Source organism: Arvicola amphibius, chromosome 8, assembly GCF_903992535.2.
Source record: "Arvicola amphibius chromosome 8, mArvAmp1.2, whole genome shotgun sequence".
In the NCBI taxonomy this organism is placed as follows: Eukaryota; Metazoa; Chordata; class Mammalia; order Rodentia; family Cricetidae; genus Arvicola; species Arvicola amphibius.
In genome coordinates, this window is record NC_052054.1 from 6,020,388 (window position 1) to 6,041,453 (window position 21,066).

The 21,066-nt window shown below is 37.2% G+C and overlaps 1 protein-coding gene across 6 annotated transcripts in view; it reads right to left on the reverse strand.

Moving 5' to 3' along the window:
- The window catches only part of Qki (QKI, KH domain containing RNA binding), a 123,912-nt gene that overhangs the window by 58,639 nt on the left and 44,207 nt on the right, over positions 1 to 21,066 (reverse strand). For all 6 annotated transcript variants that reach the window (XR_005286503.2, XM_038338767.2, XM_038338766.2 and 3 more), the window contains exon 3: positions 12,612 to 12,728. Coding sequence is in view for 5 of the 6 variants with exons in the window: in XM_038338767.2 (XP_038194695.1) it covers positions 12,612 to 12,728 (117 nt within the window). In the remaining variant the exon portion in view is untranslated. The remainder of the gene's footprint in view (positions 1 to 12,611; positions 12,729 to 21,066) is intronic.

Here is a 21,066-nt window from a genome sequence, read left to right on the forward strand (position 1 = left end):
AAGATAACAATCATTATTAACATTTAATAAAGTATCTTGAGAGTCCCCATTTTAATTGCTGAAAAGGATAGGCAGTGATATCATCCTAGCTCTAACACATGCTTAGTATGCAAAAAACCACAGGTCCTATACACAGCCCCCAAAATATATAATAAAATATCTTTAAAATAAAAAGAATTTTTACTTATCTTAAAAAGTCCATTTCTCTGGTACCTAATTTTATTGCAACTAAGAGTGTTATAAAATTAAAACATTCTAAAATTAAAATGCAACAAAAACTGTAATAGTATTTCACAGCTGAAGGACTAAATTGAAAAAAATCTACTATAATAGAATAGAATAGCTCACTAGACTCATGAAATTGTCCAATAATGAAGTTCTTCATTACAGAATTATGGAAAGAAACATCAAGCAATACAGAACAAAGATACAGACAAATGGCAGTGAGCAGGCGCCACTGGAGCTGGTTTACAGCCTTGAAAAACCAGAAGTCACCACAAATTACACTGTAGACTGCAAACAAGTAAACCAAGGATGTTTACAAAATCTTGACAGCATTCTGACTGGCTATTTTTTTTCTGTTGAAAAGTTTCAAATAAGGATAAATTATCTTAAAAAGTACCATTTCTCTGGTAGGTAATATCTCGCATTTAACAAAGAGATTGTCTCCAGTGAGTTTCCTTTTTCTTAGACTGGTCTTTTATCCTAGATGGTTTGAAGAGAAAGGGATTTTAGTCTTTTGCCAAGGAACAAATGCTAAGGTTTCAAGCTGAAATATCTCCTATAGGTCTATGTGTCTGAACACTTTCTACCCTCCTGGTTACACTGTTTGGGGAGGATGTGGTGAGGCCTTTAGCAGACACAGACTACTGAGGTGAGCTACTTTCCAAGATGGATGCTATGACAAGACTATATCCCCTGAATGCAGCCTTCCTTCCTTAAGTCACATCTGTCTGTTATCTGACTACCGTGATTTCAAAGTAACCAGTACGGTCGGTTTCCTTTTGCTTTAAAAGTTTAACATATCCCCAACTGACCAAAAAGGACAAAACAACTCGGTGAGGAAAGGGTTTATTTCAAATACAGGCCCTTATAATATTTCATTATTAAAAGCAATGAGGTCAGGGACTCATGAGGGGCAGAAGCCAGAGGCCATGGAAGCATATGGCTCACTGGCTTGCTCCTCATGGCTTACAGAGCCTGCTTTCTTAGAGAACCCAGAACCACAATCCCAGGGATAGTACCATCCACAATGAGCTGAACCCTCTTCCATAAATTGCTCATTAAGAAAATGACTTAAGAGGCAGATCTTAGAGACATTTTCTCAACTAAGAACCTTCCTTTCAGATAACTAATCTACCTTGTGTCATGTTGACACAAATATAGCCAGCACATAAAAAAAAAAAAATCAAATTACTAGCTGTCAACAACATAGACATCTGGAAGACACTGGCATTGCAGAGCATGGCAAAAGGCTCTGTCTGAGGCATGGAGATGTGCTATTAATTTAATGTGTTAAGGTCAGGACTGTTAAGATAAATGATCCTGAATGAGTATTTCCCTCTCTCCCCCTCCATCCCCCATTCATTCATTGAGTTTCTCAAGACGAGAGTTACTCTGTGTAGCCTCTAGCTGTCCTGGAACTCACTGTGTAGACCAGACTGGCCTGAACTCAGAGATGGGCCTGCTTCTGCCTCCACAGTGCTGGGATTAAAGGCATATGCCACCAAAACCCAGCAAACTGTCTTAACACAAAGAAACATGACGCTGATTGGATGGTTATAAATTGTATAACTATTAAATACCATACTGTTCCCCATAAATTTATCAACTATTTGTAAATTAAAAATAAAAATTTCTATCCACAAAAAGAACAAAGAACTGGCAATTCAAAGACATTAATCTTACTTTATTACAATAACAGAATTTCTAGGTGGGTTATCTAAGGCTTCATGATCATTTATGACTTCCCTCCAGACCACCTCTTCCAATGTAGTTATTTTTTTAAATAATTAATATATTATATTAAAAACTGCTTCCAAAGGGAAAATGAATTCCTTTAACACAGATTCAACTTTGCATTCAATGTCAAACAGCTTTTCCAATTTTACCTCAAACCTTTCACTATGGGAAACCAAGCACCCTCACCTACTCACAGTCAATCTTGTTCCTTGTAAAAAATATTTTTTAAAGAAGTAATCAGTAATGGATTGGAGGGTGGACTGTGGTGTGATGTGAAGGCAAGAATAAAATTTCAGAGAAAAAACATCCCTTACAAAGTACAATCTTTTTCATCTGAGGATTCTCTGAAAAAGTCAAAACTTAATGTTTAGTTTGAGGCATAACTATATACAATTGGTTTCTCCCCAATACCTATAAAAGATGCTCAGTCTCCTATATAACACAGAAATTTAATTCTGTTGGTGATGCAGTGCAAAATTAGCAAAAAAAAATTCAAAAATATAATGATTCTGTCCTGAATATAACCTGGTAACTAGTTACAAATACATTCAATATAATATTTAATAGTATGTATGTGTGTATAACAGCAAAAGATTAGAATCTTTTGTGATTCATACAAGTCAATGTGTGGCAGTTTAAAAGAAAACTATATAGATATGTTTCTATAAGTGATGTTAAACAATGGTGTTAAGTAAAAATAGTAATAAAGCAAGGTGCAGAAAATGTTCTGTATATTGCAATATATGGGACCAGTAAGAAATTATACAAGTGCACAGATACCCCTAAGATGTACAGAGGATGAGGAAGAAGAGATGGTGATAAAAAGGGAAGAGGAAACGATTACACTAGTGAGGTGGTTCAGTAGCTACAAGTATCTGATGCCAAGCCTGGTGACCTGGGTTCAATCTCCAGGTTTCACACAGTGGAAGGAGAGAAACAACGCCCACAACATGTTCTCTGGCCACACCATGAGCATTGTGACACACACTCAACACCACTACCAACCCCTACATACAAATATTTGTAATAAAGGCTTTTTACAAGATAAAATTAAAGGAAAAATTGAAATGTTAAAATCTACCCAATGTCAAAAGACTGAATAGGTAAATTAGGATAAAAGCAAAAGTTCTCTGAAAATTTCAACCAGGTAAGATTTGATTCAAAAGCACATAAATATTTTAAAAAGCATAAATCAAGACAATAGTAGTGGGATATACCCTAAAAGGAATAGCAAGGTAAAATTGCTTTCATTGCCTACATCACCAGCAGCAGTGTTTCCCTGTTACTAAGACTGTTTCATCTTACCAGGGGAAAAGGAATCATCACTTTACATCAGTGAGGGGAAAAAAAAAGATACAATGAACCGAACCCCATCACAACTGTTAAATGCAAGGCAAGGAAAAGAAAAGCACAGCAAGCCTCATGCTGTACCTTAAGAGCAATTCTGGGAATTGATTCACTATTTATGAGCTACTGAGTTCTTCAAACTTTTAACATAAAAATTAGCATGCTAGTAAGAAACAGGACCTGAGTCGGGTAGTGGTAGCACACTCCTTTTATACCAGCACTAAGGAGGCAGAGGCAGGGGGAAATCTCTGTGAGTTCAAGGTCAGTCTGGTCTACAAAAGCTAGTTCCAGGACAGGCTCCTAAAACTACAGAGAAAGCCTGTCTCTAAAAACCAGTAATAATAATAAATTAAAAATAAAAACAAAAGCAATTTATGGATTGTGGACGGTTCTATTTTGTTTTGTTCAAGACAGGATCTCAGTGTGCAGACCAGGCTGACCTTGAATTAACAGATCTGCCTGCCTCTGGTAATGCTGGGATTAAATGGGAGTGGCAAGATATAATTTAAACAAGCATTTTTGAAAGAACATCTATAGGACATGAGAAGAACTATGAGTATGAACTATACATTTGGTGATACAAAAAATTAACATTGTTATTATTACTTATTATTATTGAGGCTATTTTAGAGCTACTTAATAAGATATTTAAAGTTGAAACTGTATGTCTAGAATTGGCTCCTTGCACATCCTCAGAGTGGGGAGGAATAGAAAGGATAAGGAGGAACTCTCCTGTGAAAGACAAGAAGTGGTGGTAATGCTGACTGATGGGCAAGTAACAGCCCAGTAGGCTGCTGGCTGTCCTGCTTCTATTTATTTCCAGTGAAAAAGATGCTTAAAAAAATAAATAAATCACATCAGTGCTTAAGGTATTATTTGCGAAGAACACAGTATTAACAAAATGAATAAAACAAGTTCTTTGGAGCTGTATTTATGCTAGATAATTTTGCCATTAGCTGTCAATGACATTGAGACAAGAGACAAATGTTAATCCGTCATGAAAATTTAACTAGCAAAATCCATGGGAATACTTCATAACAGAAGTGTATACCAACCACAAAACTAATTTTTCTCTTTCAGAATACTTAGACAACAGTAACCCTCCATTAAAAAAAGAGAGAATGTCAATCCTTACACTCCAAAAATGGAGGAAACTTAGTTTGTGCATTACTTGGAATTCTGTTTGAGTACATTTTCCCATGAAACCCAATATAGGAACAAGTTCAACAGAACCTCCACATACAGGCTGTCCATGCATGCTTCAGCACTGCCAGGGCATAAGTTTCATTTTTTCAATTTCACACCTTCCTATCCCTCAACATATAGCTTAACTACATAGTAAAATGAAAAAGGATTGGACATAATACTGCAGGAGAAATATAAAATTATGAATCAGCATGACCCACTTTTTCTATAAAAAGTGTACATATGAACAATTATTTGAACAACCTAGAAAATATCCCCAAACGTCTGAAGCAGTTTTAGAATATTGGACTTGGTTTTTAATCTTTTAATTATATTTAGTGTTTGTTTAATGAATGTGAATATACATACCACTATTAGCAATCCTAAAATGACCGGCAGATCCCTACCCATACATTGCCCTTCATAGTGAGAAGGATTTAAACTAAAACTTCTAAGTCTGAAAACTTCTATAAGACAAATTTGACTGACCTAACTTCACCAACTCCAAACATGTCAATCATGGGTGGATCTAACTAAATAGAATGAGGTGTGAGGCAGGAATTCACAGGCTTGCACACTTTGATCCCTCCTGTTTAGGACAGGGAAGAGCTGTAGACTGTAGCTGCAGATCTGTAGACTGGTACTAGAAATCTAAAGTGTCCTACAAAGACTTTCTCCATGGAAGTAACTTCCTTTACCACTAATAACTATCATCCCACAAAAATGAGCAAGTACTTATAAGATGTGTTGGGATTGGTGACTATCGCAATTGTCACCAGACCCTTCATCCAGTAACTGGTAGAGATCCATAGCCAAACATAAGGACACGCTCAGCAAATCCTGCTGAAGACGGGGAGGAGGGGTTGTATGGACCTGAGAGGTCAAGGACATCGGCCAAGAAAACCCACAGAAACAACTAACCTGGACTCAGGAGTTTACAGAGTCTGAGCCAACAACCAGGGAGCCTGCATGTGTAGAAGGAGACTGTGTTTGTTTCCCAGTCTCCCAGACCCAAATAATCACACAGAAACTTTATTAATTACAACACTGTTCAGCATATTTCTAGCTATCTCTTACATCTTGAATTAACCCATTTCTATTCATCTATGTATTGGCACAAGGCTGTGGCTTACTGGCAAGGATCTGGCATCTGTCTCCTTGAGCAGCTACACAGGGTCTCGACTCCGCCTTCTCTCTCTCTCTCTCTCTCTCTCTCTCTCTCTGTCTCTCTCTCTCTCTCTCTCTCTCTCTCTCTCTCTCTCTCTCTCTCTGTGTGTGTGTGTGTGTGTGTGTGTGTGTGTGTATGTATGTATGTATGTATATGTTCAGTTTTCCCACCTGGCTTTGCTCTGCTAAGCCATTGGCTGAAACAGCCTCTTTATTAATCAACATATTCACAGCATACAGAAGGGAATCCCACATTATGCATGGGACTGTGAACTAGGCCGGCCGGCCAGCCAGCCGTCCAGCCGTCCGTCCGTCCGTCCGTCCGTGTGTGTGTGTGTGTCTGTCTGTCTGTCTGTGACAGTGTATAACTTAGTCTACTTGTGAGACTCCTAACAGTGGGAGAAGGAGCTGTCCCTAACACCTTGGCTAGCTTTTGGGAACCTATTCTTCATACTGGGTTGTCTTGCCCAGCCTTAATACACACTGCAACTTGATAGCCATGTTTTGTTTATACCCATGGGAGGCCTGCCCCTTTCTGAAAAGAAACAGGGGGTGGGCAGAGAGGAGCTGGGAGGAAAGAATAGGAACAGAGGAGGAAGGGGAAACTGTGGTCAGAATAAAATAAATGAATTAATTTAATTTAAAAATTAGTAAGTAGTTGTGTACTATGGCATGAATAATAAAATCACAAAATGAGATGTAGGGATTAAAGCTGAAGATCAGAGAAACAGAGCAGTAAGCCACTAGACAGACCTTTCACCTCTACCAATGCTCAGATGGAAGGTGATGTGGGAGAGTCTTCTGTTTGAGTTGATTTCATTGGCTAATAAAGAAACTGCCTGGCCCATTTGATAGACCGCCCCTTAGGTGGGTGGAGTAGACAGAACAGGAAGAAGGAAGTGAGGTAGATGGCTCAGTCAGATGCTATGCCTCTCCTAAGTTAGACAGACCACCGTGCCTCTCCTCAGAGAGAAGCCAGACGCAATGAAGCTCCAGCCCAAGATGGACGTAAGCTAGAAACTTCCTGGTAAGGCACCACTTCGTGGTGTTACACAGATTATTAGATATGGGTTAGTCAAGACGTGAGTAAGAGGCTGGAATTAATGGGCCCGGCAGTGTTTAAAAGAATACAATTTGTGTGTTGTTATTTCGGGGCATAAGCTAGCTGGTGGCCGGGAGCCGGGCGGCGGGAAGCCGGCCCGCAGCTCCACACTACAGGAAGGGGCAATCCTCAGGTTGCCTAGACTGCAGTGTCTCTCTACCAAATCTCAGGTGCCACACTCTAGTGAGTTCCTATCTCTTCCCCTTTATAATCCTCTCTCCATCCAACCATAACACTCCTGTCTCCACTTAGTGCTAGGACTAAAGGTGTTTGACTGCCAAGCACTGGGATTAAAGGTATAAGCAAAACCACCTGGATCTGTTTCTGGCTTGATCTGCTGTAGCCCTGAATTTAAAGAGCCATCAGTCTCTTTATCTCAGGAATCCTGGGATTAAAGGTATGAGCCACCACTCCCTGGACTCTAGTGGCTTAGCTTTCTACTCTGATTTTCAGGCAAGCTTTATTATCAGAAAACAAATAAAATATTGTTAGTATACAAAATACAGTGCTGCTCTATTACTTTCTTTCCCTAAACCACTTTGTCTAGTATCTGGATTATGTTCAAAAATAGTTTCCTATTAGAAAAACTAAGATTGGGGGCTGGAGAGATGGCTCAGAAGTTAAGAGCACTGCCTGCTCTTCCAAAGGTCCTGAGTTCAATTCCCAGCAACCACATGGTGGTTCACAACCATCTGTAATGGGGTCTGGTGCCCTCTTCTGGCCTGCAGGCATACACACAGACAGAATATTACATAATAAATAAATAAATAAATAAATAAATAAATAAATAAATAAATAAATAAATAAAATATTTAAAAAGAAAAAAAAAAGAAAAACTAAGATTATATCCTTGAAGAATTCTGACTATCAAGGGAATTACTGCCTAACTGAAACTCCCTAGTTAGAAAACATTTATAAAATACTCCAAAATACCTAAATTATTCCTGAGTATTCATGTGTCATTCTCTAAATGGCCCCTGTGACAGGTGGAACAAAGTACACAGCACCCTTCAATATGTAAGAGAAAATCATTTTAACTAAAAAAGCTGGCACTTTCTAGTTTCCAAAAAGAGAAAAGGATAGGGAATAAAGGATGACTTTACCACAAATGGCCAATGATGTCACATTTACCATTCCCCAAAGAAGCCTTATAAAAATTCCTAAGGAGAGAAATAGGAAAATTTCTACGCAGTTCAACAACCAGAAAAGCCCGAATGGTGCCTGTCACTCTCAGAAGATGCCATGCAAACTCTACCCTCCCCCATCCATAACTTACTCTAGGCATTCATTTCATAAGGCTGTTTGTTCATCTGTACCACTTAAATATCCTTTAATAACAAACTGGCAAACCTAAATGTTAGTTTATTCTAGGTAGGCCACTCTAGCAAATTAACCAAACATGAGGGATTTAAAAAAGAGGTCTTAGAGCTGAACGGGGACCACAGATGGGGTTGTGCTTGGAGTGGAGCTAGCTTCCATAACTTCTGTGATCTGATATAATCTCCAAATAGATAGTGTTGAAATTGAAGCAAATTATATGATGCCATAAACGCTCCCGAGAGACTTGACTGCTGATTATTGTAATGTAAGAAGTCCCTAAATGTCTAATATCAGGGATACTCAGTGGCTCAAGCAATAAAAAATAACTTGCTTTTCGCTCATCCTTAAGTCAAACAAAATTTAAACATATTATGACCCATGGAAAAATAAGAAAACACGAAATGAAATACATTAAATTGATTTCCTAAATTCAAATTTCTGCAGCTGCTGCTGTTGGAAATGGCTTACTGGTAAAAGGTGGTACATGAAACAACACACTGCACATGTCGTTTCAACATCTGACTACCACTTTTTTGGAATGTCAACTCTGGCAAGTCACTCAACCTCCAAGAAATTTCCTCACACACAAAATGTAAACAATAAAACCCAGACTATTTGAAAGATTGTGTGTCAAATATTGAGAACAGAGCTAATGCACAGAATTAAATCAGAAGAAATGACCACAAGGAGTGATTTTCACTAACACCATATTTTCTAACAATACTATTACCACAAACATACTCAACCGCAGAGAGAGAGGGTACTGGGACACTGCCATATGCTTCCTGGTACAGAGAAGACATTCTATCAGTTCCTGCCATCAGGTTCTGTTACCTGCCCCTATTTTGACAGCTACTTAAATTTTAAAACAAACACAAAAACCAGTGTTGGCAAGCCCACCAATAATAATAAATCATTACCAATGCCAAGAAAATGAAAGCTAAATTGGCAAATTAACTTATGTGCTTAAAATTAGAATCTTAGAATTGCATGATACGATCTATCTTCCAGAAAGAACTAAAAGCAGACCGAGCCTATAATCATCACTGTTTGCCAAGCCTTTGAGGGGGACGCCAAGGAGAGGCATCGACATCATCCTTTCATTACCTCAACTACAGGGCCATCTTTTCTAATGCTTATTCAATGCCAAGTATTCACCAAACAGCAAGTAAATTTCATAAAAGACAGTATGTGTTGTATTTAATGAAGGATTATGTCAACAAACATTGTTTCTATCATTTTTGTCCAATTTCAATGAAGCAACAAAGAAATTAAGATTTTTTTAGTACATAATCATAAAAGGATTATTATGATAAATTTTTGTTAATTATTACAACATACTTATCAGCCTTGTTATATTAATTTATGTCATTACTTGCCGGTTTGTTCTATTTTTTACCAAACAGACAAGCACCCAGTGAAAACACCTTTATTTTTCACTTTCTTTTACTACCAACACTTCTAAAAGCCACCCAGGGTTGGGGAAGATGGCTCAGTAAAACAACTGCTGTCTAAGGCTGATGAACATTCTGGATCTCCAGAACTCATGTGAAAGTCATGTTGAGTGTGAGACCCACTCATAATCACAGTACACACAAAATGAAGACAACTAGATTAGCTTAATCAGTGTTGAAGTGAGAGATCTTGAATCAATAATTAAGGTGGAAAGTTCAAATAAGAGTCCCTAACTCAATACATAAGCAATAAAAGAAAACTGAGACATCAAGTTTTGTTCTCTACGTGCATGTGGACATATACATGCATGCATATATATGAGCACATGTATGCATACACGCATGCACATCATACACATGCAAAAAAGCACATATGAATTACATCATAAACAAAGATGACAGTGTTATATGCCATCAAAATTAAATTATGAAAACATTTTGATGATAAAAAATTTATAAATTCCTCACAAAATTTACATAAAAAGTATCAGTCACACAGAAGCCATCAATATAGCAAGATCATATATAGCATTTTAACAACACTGAAAATACACTCTGCATATAATTCATTTTCAGGTATTTTATTTTACTATTGTTTTCTACATGTGTATTAATATATGCATATGTATATTCTTCTTATGTATGGCAAACATGCATTATATATTATATAACACGTATACATATATAACATGTATAATCTTAAAGGTTTCACATCTCAACAGACAATAGGAGAAAATAAAATGTGGGGACTGTTTCTACAAGTAAGGTTCATAGGAGAAACCCTACTATGACGTGGGACTCTCAAAAGTGACCATAACAGACAACAGGAAATACTATCATTTACAAAAGTAAAAGAACTATAGTATTTTCTCATATTAAATAAGCATCTCCATGAGTCTGTAGTTTAAAATACAATATATTGCTATCATTTATTTCAACACTTATTAATATCTATCTCCTTGTTCTAAAAGCTTTACATGCATAACTCATCCAACCCTCAAACAATACAAGGCAGAACCAACATTCAAACCTAAGCCATTTGATTAATGCTCACTCCTTATCATTTTATTCAGCCAAAGACAACAGAAAATATCTGTACTCATGGCTAAAATAATCTCTAATTCTCATCTATGAGTCTTGTATAGGCAAAGTTTAACATAATGGGGCAAACCAAATTAGCAGAAACTTAGAAAATGAAACAGTGTTTTCTTTTAAGAAATATTTCTTTTTTTATTTTTGTTACATTGGTGTTTTGCCTGCTGTATGTATTGTCTGTGTAAAGGTGTTGGACCCTTAAGTTACAGACAGTTGTGAGGTGCCATATTGGTGCTAGGAATTGAACCTGAGTCCTCTGTAAGAGCAGCAGTCAGTGCTCTTAACCGCTGAGCAATCTCTTTAGCCCAAGAAACAATATTTCTTAACTAGTGGATGGACAGACACCACTTTTCTGGTGAAGATCAGTATGCTCTTAAGTTGTCAAAACTTCATTCGATGTCCTTAGGCAACTGTATCTGTACTGTTTAAGACCAATGCCACCCTAACGCCACTTACTCAAAGGAACCAAAATTTCAGAAGATTACAACACATCTAAATTCGAAATGTGTTTAAAGAGTTTTACTTTAAAATGTTTAAATGCAACATCTAAAAATGTTCTACGGAGAAAAGTATCATATAACTCCCACAAAAATATCTTTTAATTCAACTAAATAATGAAGACATTATTAAAGATATCATCAGCGTTTTCTTCAAGATTTCTAGATACCCACTCCTTTGCTTTGCATTGAACTAAGAAAGAACTAAGATGCTGTCAGCTTGGGGTGGATCAGGTGACAGTGCATCAAAACAAAGTCAAAACACTGGTAAGTTGCTTTCTTCCTATAAACTCCACCAAGTATTCCAACATAAACTGACCCCAGATTTATCATCCTATGGCTCTTTGAAAAACAATAGTTTATAAAAAAATAGAATCACCCTTAAAAACAAATTTTGACTCACGATATTTAAAATCACATTTTTCTTCTTTTTTTCCCCACAGACAGAAATTTTAATATTCTACCTTATAATATTCTGGATAAAAGCAAACGGGGGGGGGGGAGGGGCTGGAGAGATGGCTCAGCGGTTAAGAGCACTGACTCTTTTTCCAGAGGTCCTGGATTCCCAGCAACCACATGGTGGCTCACAACCATCTGTAATGAGATCTGGTGCCCTCTTCTGGGGTGCAGGTACACATGCAGGCAGAGTATTGTATTCATAATAAATAAATAAATCTTTAAAAAAAAAAAAGCAAACGAGGCAAATAGAATCTCCATAACAACAATATTTAAAGTAAATAGTTGAGCATCAAATAATTAATTCAACTGACAATTCCTCAGAGTTTTCCTCCTTTTCTTCACTCTTCCGATTGTACACAAAGTAACAGAAGTGGTGCTAGGAGCAGGGATTAAAAATAGAAAGCAGATTTACTTACTAAAGTAAAATGCCTAGAAAACTGCTTTTAGTCAAGAAAAACATAACTGCTGAAACTAACTGTCCCCACTCATCTGGCCAATCTCATTTGGGGTCTATCAAAACAAACACTTTAGGAGCTGAGCACAATGTTATGCCTGCAATCCCAGCTATCCAGAAAAGTAAAGTAAAATAGCAAGATTAAAGCAAGCCTGGGCTGGCTTATCACAGTACGGTCTTAAAACCACAAGAGTGTGGAGGGACTGGGATGTGAGACCTGGAGATACAACTTCATGGCACAGCTCAAGGCCTTGGACAAAAAATAAAATAAAAAAATAAAAAATTCACCTCAGTTTTGTTTTTCATACTTTAGTTGCATGTTGTTACATAAAACTCAGTCAGATTTTTATTGGCGATTTTTAAATAGTAAGTAGCAAAGCAAGCTATTATGCTTGAGTACTGGATACTTCAGTTCTTGAATGAAAATGGTAACGAGAAAATCAGAATAATGTCTTAAAACAACTCCAAAGTTCTCATTGTGAGGATAATACTCAATGTCTCAGATATGGAAATTGATTATTAATGGGCAAAAATGCTGGAGAACATCAATTTATAAAGGACTTACTTACCTTCTTTTTATCCCTCATTGAGCCTTTGCCTCGGACCATGATTTTACATCCTGTTTCTGCTTCAAGTTGTTTAGCTGTAAGTCCTCTAGGTCCAAGGATTCTCCCAACAAAATTAAACTGTAGGGAAAGATAATATATATTATTCCCTTGTTGAAGTTGCATCGAAGTTCTTTAAAAGCATACATATGCATTAACTTACTCAATCTCTTCTAAACATAAACCAAGGAGAAATCAAACCTAGAACTCATTAATTTCTTGCCAAATGAGATGTAAATCATTGCCTTACGAGGAATTCCGTATGCACTAATGCAAACTATAGAACAATCTAGCTAAACAAAGGTATCTTTATTGAGTTGTCCATCAACACATAATCCAAGCCAGAGGATAACGAGCTAACAAAACACGGTACACCACACAGATGGTGACACTCTCTACAAAATAAATCCTGTCCTTTAACAAGAATACTTGGGTGAGAGTCCTGCTTTCTTAACAAGAAAAGTTGTCTCCAGAGACAACTGTATAAATGACAGTACCACATTGCTGATAGAATATTAATGTTCAAACGGAGTCTATCCTGTGCTACGTACAAAACTCTTGAGTATGCTTTTTAAAATTATAATTCTTGAACAATTTTATTATGGATTCTTAATTACCTTTGTCTTCCAATCCCACTTTTAACTTATACTTTTAAAAGTTAATGCAAAGAGTCTAAACTTTCTATTAAAAAGTCAGTGATGAAAAGTATGAAGAAAACCTTAGCTTCTATTATTCACATTTATACAATTTGAAAGGTCACTGGGAAGTACACACTTCCACTCACCAGGAAAAACAACTAGCCTGCTGTAAACATCATGTAACATTACACTTGTATCAGCCTCGCACATATTAAATTTACCACATCTGATGGGTGGCCAGCCTGTATCACCTAGATCTGTAGTATATTTTATGCTGTCCAAAAAAACAAAATTGTCAAACAATGCATTTCTCAGGACTTACCCCATTGCTAAGCTACATACAAATACACATATTTGGAACTTTCTAGTCCATTATTTATTCTTACTACATCATACTGTATGTACTAACTGGCAGAACTGCACTGAAAAGTATCTTAGCTATTTCTAGCCATTTTCCATTACTGCATATATCTCACTAATTGTTTAGATATTCAGTAAAGTGTGCATTGGGATCAACTACTAAAACTTTAAAATCATGAATAACGGCCTAATTTCATTTGGTTCGGCCTTCTTTCGTCTCTCAAGAATGTAAAAACATTTTTCAATGTGCCTTTATTATTTTTAAGTTATTTCTAAAAATTTAGGTTTTCCTATAAGTCTGCAAATATTTTGAAACCTACTTTGTTCTAACATGCGAATACATAGTTTTTAATCAATCTTTACCCGGAAACACAGAATCCTGATTACTGATTTTTATAGTGTTCTTGGGGGCTTTCCTGGGGGCTGTGTCTGCAAACTGCCATTGTCACAGAGTCATATCTTTTGCTCTCCAACTTTATATTTTTATTTACTACTTTCATAGCACACCTTGAGTTCAAAAGCAAATGTGTATTATTCTCTACTTGCTACTAGTTTCAAGAACAAGGTTGGTAAAGTTCTAGGTGATCTAAGCATCTTATATACTTCAACAAATCAGAGGGTTACAACTAATTTTTTAAATCAATTTTACATTTCTGAAATAGACTCAAGATGGACATTATGAGTTTACTTTTATTTTTATGGCCTACTAGGTTCAGTTTCCCAACATTTTGGTGGGTTATTTTAAAAAGAAAAACAAATCATTCACGAAGCAGGAGCACAGTCTCAGCAGTTAGCACTGACTGTTCTTCCAGAAAACCTGGATTCGATTCACAGCTCTTACAAGCCATCTCAAAATCCTCTGTAATTCCAGTCCCAGGGATAAAAAGCCCTCTTCCAGTCTTCCAAAGAGCCAGGCATGCATGTGGTACACAGACATACATAAAGGTAAAAAAAGATTCATATGCATAAAATACCTACAATTTTCTTTTCTCATAAAAAGGACCTCAAATTTAGACACTAAGGTTATTCAGGTCTCCAAACATGTTGGAATGTTTCCAACTATCTGGATGAGCTTATATAAAACGAATACTATTTTATCTTAAAAACCAATTGGAACTCACTGATGATAGACTCAGTTTCATTAATTATTCATTGTTATTTTTATACCTTAGTATTATCAATTTTGATATACTGTGGTTGTCTTTCTTATAAACACACCCATATTCCCAAAATATTCAAATTTATAGAATAAAATTTTATTTAAATATTTGTTAACCTGCAATTTTGTTTTTGTGTATGAGTGAGTATATGCCTCATGTACATTTGTGCACCATGTTCAGGTCTGGTACCTGGAAAGGCCAAAAGAAGACATTAGGTCCCCTGGAACTATAGTTACAGATGATTGTGAACCATTGTGTGGGTGCTAGGTCTCAAATCCAAGCCACCTCCCCAACCCTATGATAAGGATTTTTCATTACAGGTTATCTATGCTACTACTCTTCCAAGACATAGACTGATAATTTTGCTCACTGGAGTTGATCCATTAAAAAATAAAAAGGAGAAGAGAAGAGGGAGGGGGGGGGGAGGGGGAGAGGGGGGAGGAGGAGGAGGAGGAGGAGGAGGAAGAGGAAGAGAGAAAGAGGAAAGAGAAAGGAAGGAAGGAAGGAAGGAAGGAAGGAAGGAAGGAAGGAAGGAAGGAAGAAGACTTGTTTTGAAAATACAATGTAATAGGTGTTTATCTTAAGAACCGCCTAGTGGGTTCAAACAATGGCTGCAGACACAAACCACAATTGCTCTAATGAACAAAGGTAAAAGTTCAGTAAATGATTCATTGAAAACTGCCATTTTGGGGTTTTGGTCCTTTGGCTTATTTTATTTCATATATTCTTCCTTTGATATCTATTCTTAGCTTTTTATTTCCATCTTTTCTTCCTCTAAGGTTTAATCTACTGGTTAGAGTTAATCTAAATCTGAAACAGTGATGTAGGTGTGTCTTCTATCTATCTGATGATTTCATTGGTTAATTAATAAAGAAACTGCCTTGGCCAGCCTTTAGGTGGGTGGAGTAGACAGAACAGGAAGAAGTGAGGTAGATGGCTCAGTCTGATGCCACACCTCTCCTAAGTGAGTCAGATGCCTTGCCTCTCCTCAGGGAGACAGACTCGATGAAGCTCCAACCCAAGATGGACGTACACTAGAATCTTCCCGGTAAGGCACCACTTTGTGGTGCTACACAGATTATTAGATATGGGTTAATCAAGATGTGAGTAAGAGGCTGAAACTAATGGGCCAGGCAGTGTTTAAATGAATGCAGTTTGTGTGTTGTTATTTCGGGTTTTAAGCTAGCCAGGCGGCTGGGAGCCGGGTGGCAGGAATGCGGGCCCGCAGCTCATCACTATAGAATGGCACCCACGTGGATAACTGGATCCACAGAAAGCCTGAGAAAGCTTGGGAAAGGCTAGAATAATGCATGATTTCTTGGTAGCAGCTCGGGTTTGCTATGCTTGCAAGAGGCAAGAAAGTGCTCTCATCTAAGAGAGGTTTCCTGACTCAGCCTTAGCTGCAAAACCCTGCAGCTCTTTTAAGAGGTCCTGCCACGAAACACTTAAATGGTGTCGATGAAATTAACTGCATGCTTTTCGGTTTTCAGCTGTAGCAGGATAAAAGCTATGCCATTGTAAAATGCTGGATTTCTGGGCTGTCCTGCCAGGGCAAACTCTGACTCTTTCAAGAAGGCAGTCCTGACTATGGAGCTTTTGATTGTTGTTTAACACTGTTGCAGCTTGCTTGCTGGCAGGGACCTTGAGGCGCCATGGAGTGTGGTGATAAACATGGCTACAGCCGGTACCTCTGGCTTGAGGCTGGAAAGCTAGGAAAAGGGCTGGATCTAGCTGCCAAGGCCATGGCTTTGGTCCTACCTATGTTGCTTGATAAATTAGAGACTCATGTGGTCAGAAAAAGAGAGATACACAGTAAGGAGAAATTCAAAGACAAAGAAAACCTCTAAATGATTTACAGTGTGTTAAAATATATGCAGGCTAAAGGTTAAAGTTCTTAAAAGTAAAAAAAAAAAAAAGGAAGTAGCTAGGGTGTGGTGGTACACACCTTTAATCCCAAAACTTGGGAGGCAGAGGTAGATTGACCTCTGTGACTTCAAGGTTTGGCAGAACACGCCTTTAATCCCAATGCCTGGGAGGCAGAGACAGACAGATTTCTGAGAGTTCAAGGACAGCCTGGTCTACAGAGTTATTCCAGGTCAAAGATATACAGAGAACCTGTCTCAAAAAAGTAAAAGTAAAAATAAAAAAATAGAGGTTAAAATAAAGCTGCACAAAGATGGAAAATACACAGAAAACCTTGATACTGTATGCTATTATGCTCTCTTTGAATTGTTTGAATGCTGAGGAAGAAGCAACAGCTGCTAAAAGATATTTGTTTATAAATACTCCTGAACTAATCCAAGATATTTATTTTGAAAATACCTTGACTTCAGAATTTGGATCTAAAGATATGATACTTTGGAAAAGAGATTCTTCTTTTGTTTTTACAGAAAATGAAACCCTGTGGATTGCTTCTATCCCAATATGGTATGATAGACCACGCCCTCCTGAAAGGTTGCTGTGAACAACTTCAAAAAATTATTTCACCCAACTGATGACTGAGATGAACCTGACACACAGGTTACACATGAAAGATCTGATTAACAGCGCCCCCATACAGCAGGAAGCAGTTTGGAGAGAAATAACTACATCCATATTCCCAGATATTGTTTATAAATGTTCTTTTACATTAAAGGGGGAAATGATATAGATATGAATAATTTCCATTGGTATGAATTTTACTCTATTGATATAAGTTTAAGGTGAATTTTGTTAATATGTATATGTATTTCTGATTAAGGTATCGTAATTGTATAGTTCATTTAAAAATGTAATGTATACTTAGGAAATATAGGTTGTTAATGAATAATCATCGATAATAGTCAAGCTTGTAGTCATGTTAGATTTTCTAGCTATATAGAGATATATTTCAGTTAGATATTCATTCCGAATATCTTTCAAAGACTACAGAATATGGCATTTAAATGTTTTAATAACGTAGGGTTTTTCATGACGAGACACGTCTGCTCCTGACAGCACCAATCTACTTTAAGAGGAAGATGGGCATCGAAGAGGCTCCTTATGGAGTTTGATAGCCATTTGGTTAAGAAACTGCTCTTGCCTGGACTATTGCATAAACTGGACACAGAGAACCCTCAGAGAGAGGACTGCTGAACTTGTCTATAGGTGAGATGATCTTTCAGGGTTCCTGATTCATCAAAGAGTCTGCAAGACATTCTGCAGGAGACAGCAGATACTGAATGAACTGCCTTTGAAATTTCCTGCATCATGGAAATGTCTGCTGGAAACTATGGGCCTGAAGGCCAAAGATGGATGCCCCAACGGTACAGAGGAACTTTGGGTGACTGTCCTGGCAGTGAGATGTCTCTGTGATTTCTAGAGTTTTGTAAGTTGCTTATTTCTTGTTTACTTAGGTAATATTATATCCTTCTGGATTCTTTGATTCAGCTGAAGGATAGATAATTATGGTTTTTCTTAGATATGATAAAAGATAAAATAGATATAAATATTGTAACTGTAATTCTTGCTTGATAACTGTTTTGTTATATGTAATTTTACTATGTTAAATTGAAAGCTTTTCTTTTTTGTTTAAAAAGAAAAAGGGGAAATGATGTGTGTCTTCTATCTATCTGATGATTTCATTTGTTAATTAATAAAGAAACTGACTTGGCCAGCCCTTATGTGGGTGGAGTAGACAGAACAGGAAGAAGGAAGTGAGGTAGATGGCTCAGTCAGATGCCACGCCTTGCTTAAGTGAGTCAGACCACCGTGCCTCTCCTCAGGGAGACAGAGGCAATGAAGCTCCAGCCCAAGATGGACGTACGCTAGAATCTTCATGGTAAGCCACCACTTCGTGGTGCTACACAGATTATTAGATATGGGTTAATCGAAATGTAAGAGGCTGAAACTAGTGGGCCAGGCAGTGTTTAAATGAATACAGTTTGTATGTTGTTATTTCGCGTGGAAAGCTAGCCATGTGGGATCCGGGCAGGACGAAAAGCAGGCCTGCCCGCTGCTCCCCACTACAAAACAGATACTTAATGCATGTTTCCTACAGGCTATAAAATATATAATGATTTTTCAAGGATATAAGAATTTCTCAATTATCTTTGGTTTGATTTCTAGCTTCCTATGCTATACACACACACTTTCTAATGTTTGCTCAGACCTGCTTTTAAACACAAGATGTAGTAATATTTCGTTTTAACAAATAAAGCTTGCCTGAAGATTAGAGTGCAGAGTTAAAGACACTAGAGGCCAGGCAGTGGTGGCTCACACCTTTAATCCCAGTATTTGGAAGTCCCATGCCTTTAATCCCAGCACTAGGGGGATAGCAAAAGGAAGGAATATGGCTGGGTGGAGTGAGAAATATAAGGCAAGAGGAGACAAAAGCTCTGTGCAGTCTGGAGATGCAGTCTGAAGCAGTCAGAGGACAAAATCTGAGGACAGAATCGCCCTTTTGATCTGAGGATTCGGTAGAAGTAAAAGGTCTCTCCAGTGGTTGTCTGAACTGTTGCTCTGAACTCTCAGCTTTCAAGTCCTAATATCTGACTCCAGGTTTTATTTAAAAAAATATATAGAATTCATGCTACAACAGGATATACTCAATTAAAAATAAAACAAAAATTGTGTGTGTGTGTTCGTACACACACATACTAAGGGGAGTCTATGCAACTATATCATGTGTGCATGAAGGTGTCAAATTCAAAAGCCTAAATACAACTGTCAGTGTCAGATGCCTCCACCTTGAGACAGGATATCTCTTTGCTGTTTGCCACTCTGCATACCAGGAGTTAGTCTATGACTATGACTGTCAGGAGATTCTGTCCTCTGCCTCCTACCTCCTGCAGAAGTACTGGGATTAAAGATATGAGGTCTTGGCACAACTTTACATAGGTCTGGGGTTTTAGACAGAGATCTTTACACTTGCATAGCAAGTATTTGATCTACCGAGCCATCTGCCCAGCTCCTATGGAAACATCTGAGCATGGTAACTAAAACTTAAGTAGGTTTGATCTGTATCATTTATCAAATAAGCTGGTCTACCCTACCACTTGTTCACTGCGAGGGCACACCCTACCCTTCTGACACATTAAATATCTTTTATTGCAACTAGAATCTTGAGACTACACAGAAAAAAACTAATTCTAACAACTATTACTTACTCTAAAATTGTTTGCAAAGCACATAAAACAAATATTGAAATCTGTGAGATAAAATTTTCTTAACCTTAAAAACCAATTACTATTGCACCCACGAACCAACGAAGTTTAAATATGCTAAAGTGTATACCAGATTCTAATGCAATTGGAATTGTCAAGGTCATCCTTCTCAAGATGCTTTAAGCAGAGAATGAAAAAAAATTAATCATAACAGCTGTTTTGTCTATTGCAACCAATTTCCAGGTTAATGTGCTATGCCTTGCATTAAAACTCATTTTGTGTTGATTTATCATGCCAGTTCTGCAGCTTCATTCAATTAAAACAATGTCACAATGCTTTCAAAGAAAATCATTTCAAAGAGCTTGAGCTAAGTGCAACTTGAAAAGCCAACAGAAGGGAGAGAAAAAAAGAGAAAAAAAATAAAAGATAGTCATTAGCCCTACTGTTTAAGTATAGACCTTTTTGCTGCAGCTCACCAATTATATTTCTAACAAGTGGTATGTTAATTTCTAAAAGTTAAAGTTTTATCTACTGCTATTCATTTTGTTCACTACATTTTAAATACAAATAATAGATTTTTTTCCCCAGTGACAAATGTAAATTATGAAAACTCCTGGAACCTCCTTAAGTAAGCATAATTAAAAACAAAATCTTCTTGTGAGATAGTATCAAAAATATGACTGACAGAAACTGCATTTCCAAAAGCATCTCAGAAGCACTTTAAGAATTACTAGACAGTAATCTCTGCTTAAAATTTGGAATTAAAAATAAAAAGTTACGGGCTGGAGAGATGGCTCAGAGGTTAAGAGCACTGACTGCTCTTCCAAAGATTCTGAGTTCAATTCCCAGCAACCACATGGTGGCTTACAACAGTCTATAATGAGATCTGGTGCCCTCTTCTGGTCTGCAGGCAAAAATACAGACAGAACCCTGCATACATGATAGATAGATGATAGATAGATGATGGATAGATAGATAGATAGATAGATAGATAGATAGATAGATAGATAGATAGATAGATAGATAGATAGAAAGAAAGAATAACATGCAAGTTTTAGGTTGGTTTTTTGTTGAGGCAGGATTTCTCTATGTAGCCCTAGTAGTTCTGGAAATTGCTCTGTAGACCAGGCTGGCCTTG